This window comes from Sinocyclocheilus grahami, unplaced genomic scaffold, assembly GCF_001515645.1.
Source record: "Sinocyclocheilus grahami isolate Dianchi unplaced genomic scaffold, SAMN03320097.WGS_v1.1 scaffold34.1, whole genome shotgun sequence".
NCBI classification, from domain to species: Eukaryota; Metazoa; Chordata; class Actinopteri; order Cypriniformes; family Cyprinidae; genus Sinocyclocheilus; species Sinocyclocheilus grahami.
The window spans coordinates 1,358,299-1,360,511 of record NW_015505213.1 but is presented as its reverse complement, the minus strand read 5'-3'; the positions used below and the strand labels follow the sequence as shown (position 1 = coordinate 1,360,511).

The 2,213-nt window shown below is 35.4% G+C and overlaps 1 protein-coding gene across 1 annotated transcript in view; it reads right to left on the bottom strand.

Moving 5' to 3' along the window:
* The window catches only part of tspeara (thrombospondin-type laminin G domain and EAR repeats a), a 14,892-nt gene that overhangs the window by 8,350 nt on the left and 4,329 nt on the right, over positions 1 to 2,213 (bottom strand). The window contains exons 3-6 of the mRNA XM_016266967.1: positions 1,472 to 1,698; positions 1,106 to 1,196; positions 847 to 1,003; positions 161 to 285 (exon numbers count right to left, since the gene is read on the bottom strand). Of these exons, the coding sequence (XP_016122453.1) occupies positions 161 to 285; positions 847 to 1,003; positions 1,106 to 1,196; positions 1,472 to 1,698 (600 nt within the window). The remainder of the gene's footprint in view (positions 1 to 160; positions 286 to 846; positions 1,004 to 1,105; positions 1,197 to 1,471; positions 1,699 to 2,213) is intronic.

Genomic DNA, 2,213 nt, shown 5'->3' with positions numbered 1-2,213 from the left:
AGGATTGAGGGAAAGATGAATGCAGCAATGTACAGAGACAGCCTTAAAGAAAACCTGCTCCAGAGTGCTCTGGACCTCAGACTCGGGCGAAAGTTCATCTTCCAACAGGACAACAACCGTATGCACACAGCCGAGATAAAAAGGAGTGGCTACGGCCCACTCTGTGAATGTCCTTGAGTGGCCCAGCCGAAGCCCAGACTTGAACCCTCTTGAACATCTCTGGAGAGATCTGAAAATGGCTGTGCACCGATGCTCCCCATCCAACCTGATGGAGCTTGAGAGGTCCTGCAAAGAAGAATGGGAGAAACTGCCCAAAAATAGGTGTGCCAAGCTTGTAGTATCATACTCAAAAAGACTTGAGGCTGTAATTGCTGCCAAAGGTGCTTCAACAAAGTATTGAGTAAAGGCTGTGAATACTTATGTACATGTGGGTTTTTTTTTTATTTTTATAAATTTGCAAATTTAAAACAAACTACTTTCATGTTGTCATTATGGGATATTGTTTGTAGAATTGAGAAATTAATTTAATCCATTTTGGAATAAAGCCGTGAATACTTTCTGGATGCACTGTATGTTTAAATAGCTATAGCTAAAAAATAAGCTAATTCTTTTAATAATATAATTTAATAATGCCTTTGTGTGACACACAGACCAGCATAGATGGCAACCTTTATAATTGTTGAGTATTTAATTGTGTTCTAGTCATATGAGTTTGAAGTGACTTTTTTTTTTTTTTTTTTTTTTTTAAATTGATGCATTTATTTGTTAAACATTTATATTTGTTGTTGTTTCAAGATGTTTATATTTAACCTTAACATCATTTGAATTAAAATCTTTTAGTTTTACCGTATGGAGGAAGCAGGACGTCGTTCAGTTGGGATTTCACTGGCAAGTTTGACAGGATCGTAGGGATAGAAAACTCAACCAATGATGGTTTGAAAGAGGGACAAACACGTGGCGTTGCGTCCGATCCAGCCAAAAGGACGAGCTGCCGCAGTAAACCCTTAAGAAAGAAGACAGATCATACCAACAGGTATGTTTGTGTGTAAGCTAATATATTTTAACGAAGGCAAATTAAATGGCAATATCAGAATCCAATGCTTACAGAGAACAGGCCTTTCCACTTCCTTCGACTTCCAATGTGAAATCTAGAGCCATCAGTGCTGAGATCGGAGGGAAATGGCTGTTTATGGACCCTGAAAACCATCAGGGAAAGTACATTACTCCCAGATCTCAACTTTGAGATTATATTATATTTATATATTTTGTTTCTGAATGTATTTTTGTGGTTTGGAAAGATATTGCTTCACTATTTTTAATACTACTATGTAATAAAATGAAATTTGCATTTAATTTATCGAATTGTTCAAGAATTCAAGAGTGCAAGTGTATTTGCACATTTTGGCCAAGAAATTGTAACCAAAAAACAAAATTTAGCTCTGAGGTCATCTAAAAGGCATCACAGACTCACAGTTCCAGTGGGATGCCGCAGTCCAGAGTGAGGGTGGCATGGTGACCGCTGATGGATAACACCATGCTGTGCCAGCGGTTGTCTGCCAGGTGGATTCTTTTAAAGCTGAGACGCTCCCTCCCCATTGAGCCCTGATAGATGAGATGTACTTTCTCTTTAGAGAAACGCATGCCAAGCAGGAGTTGATCGACATCCTCCTTCACCACGGCGAACAAGTACTCATTCTTCTGAAAAACAGCAAGCACAGATTGAGTTCATAGAGACAGGAAATATTTAGGTTTTATTTGTCTTTTATTTGGCTTATTCAAAATATCATTGTGATTATTTTTAAATAAAATGAAGTATTTAAAGAAATAGTTCTCCCAAAAATGAAAATTCTGTCATTTACTCCCCCTCATGCCGTTTTAAACTTGCATGACTTTCTTTCTTCTGATGAACATAGAATATATTTTGAAGATTGCTAACCAAAAAAATTTAGGTTCCCATTGACTTTCATTATGAAATATAAAAAGATATTTTGAAGATCCATACGACAAAAAAAAAAATTTTTCCCTCACCAAAATATTTTTTAAATATATGCTAACTGTCATAAACGGTGAAGCTCAATGAACTATACTTTTGAAACTGAAAATATATTTACTTTAAATCATCATTTACCAAAATATCGTTCATGTGACACAAAATACAAAAATGTTAAAGTATATTTATATATATATATATATATATATATATATATATATTA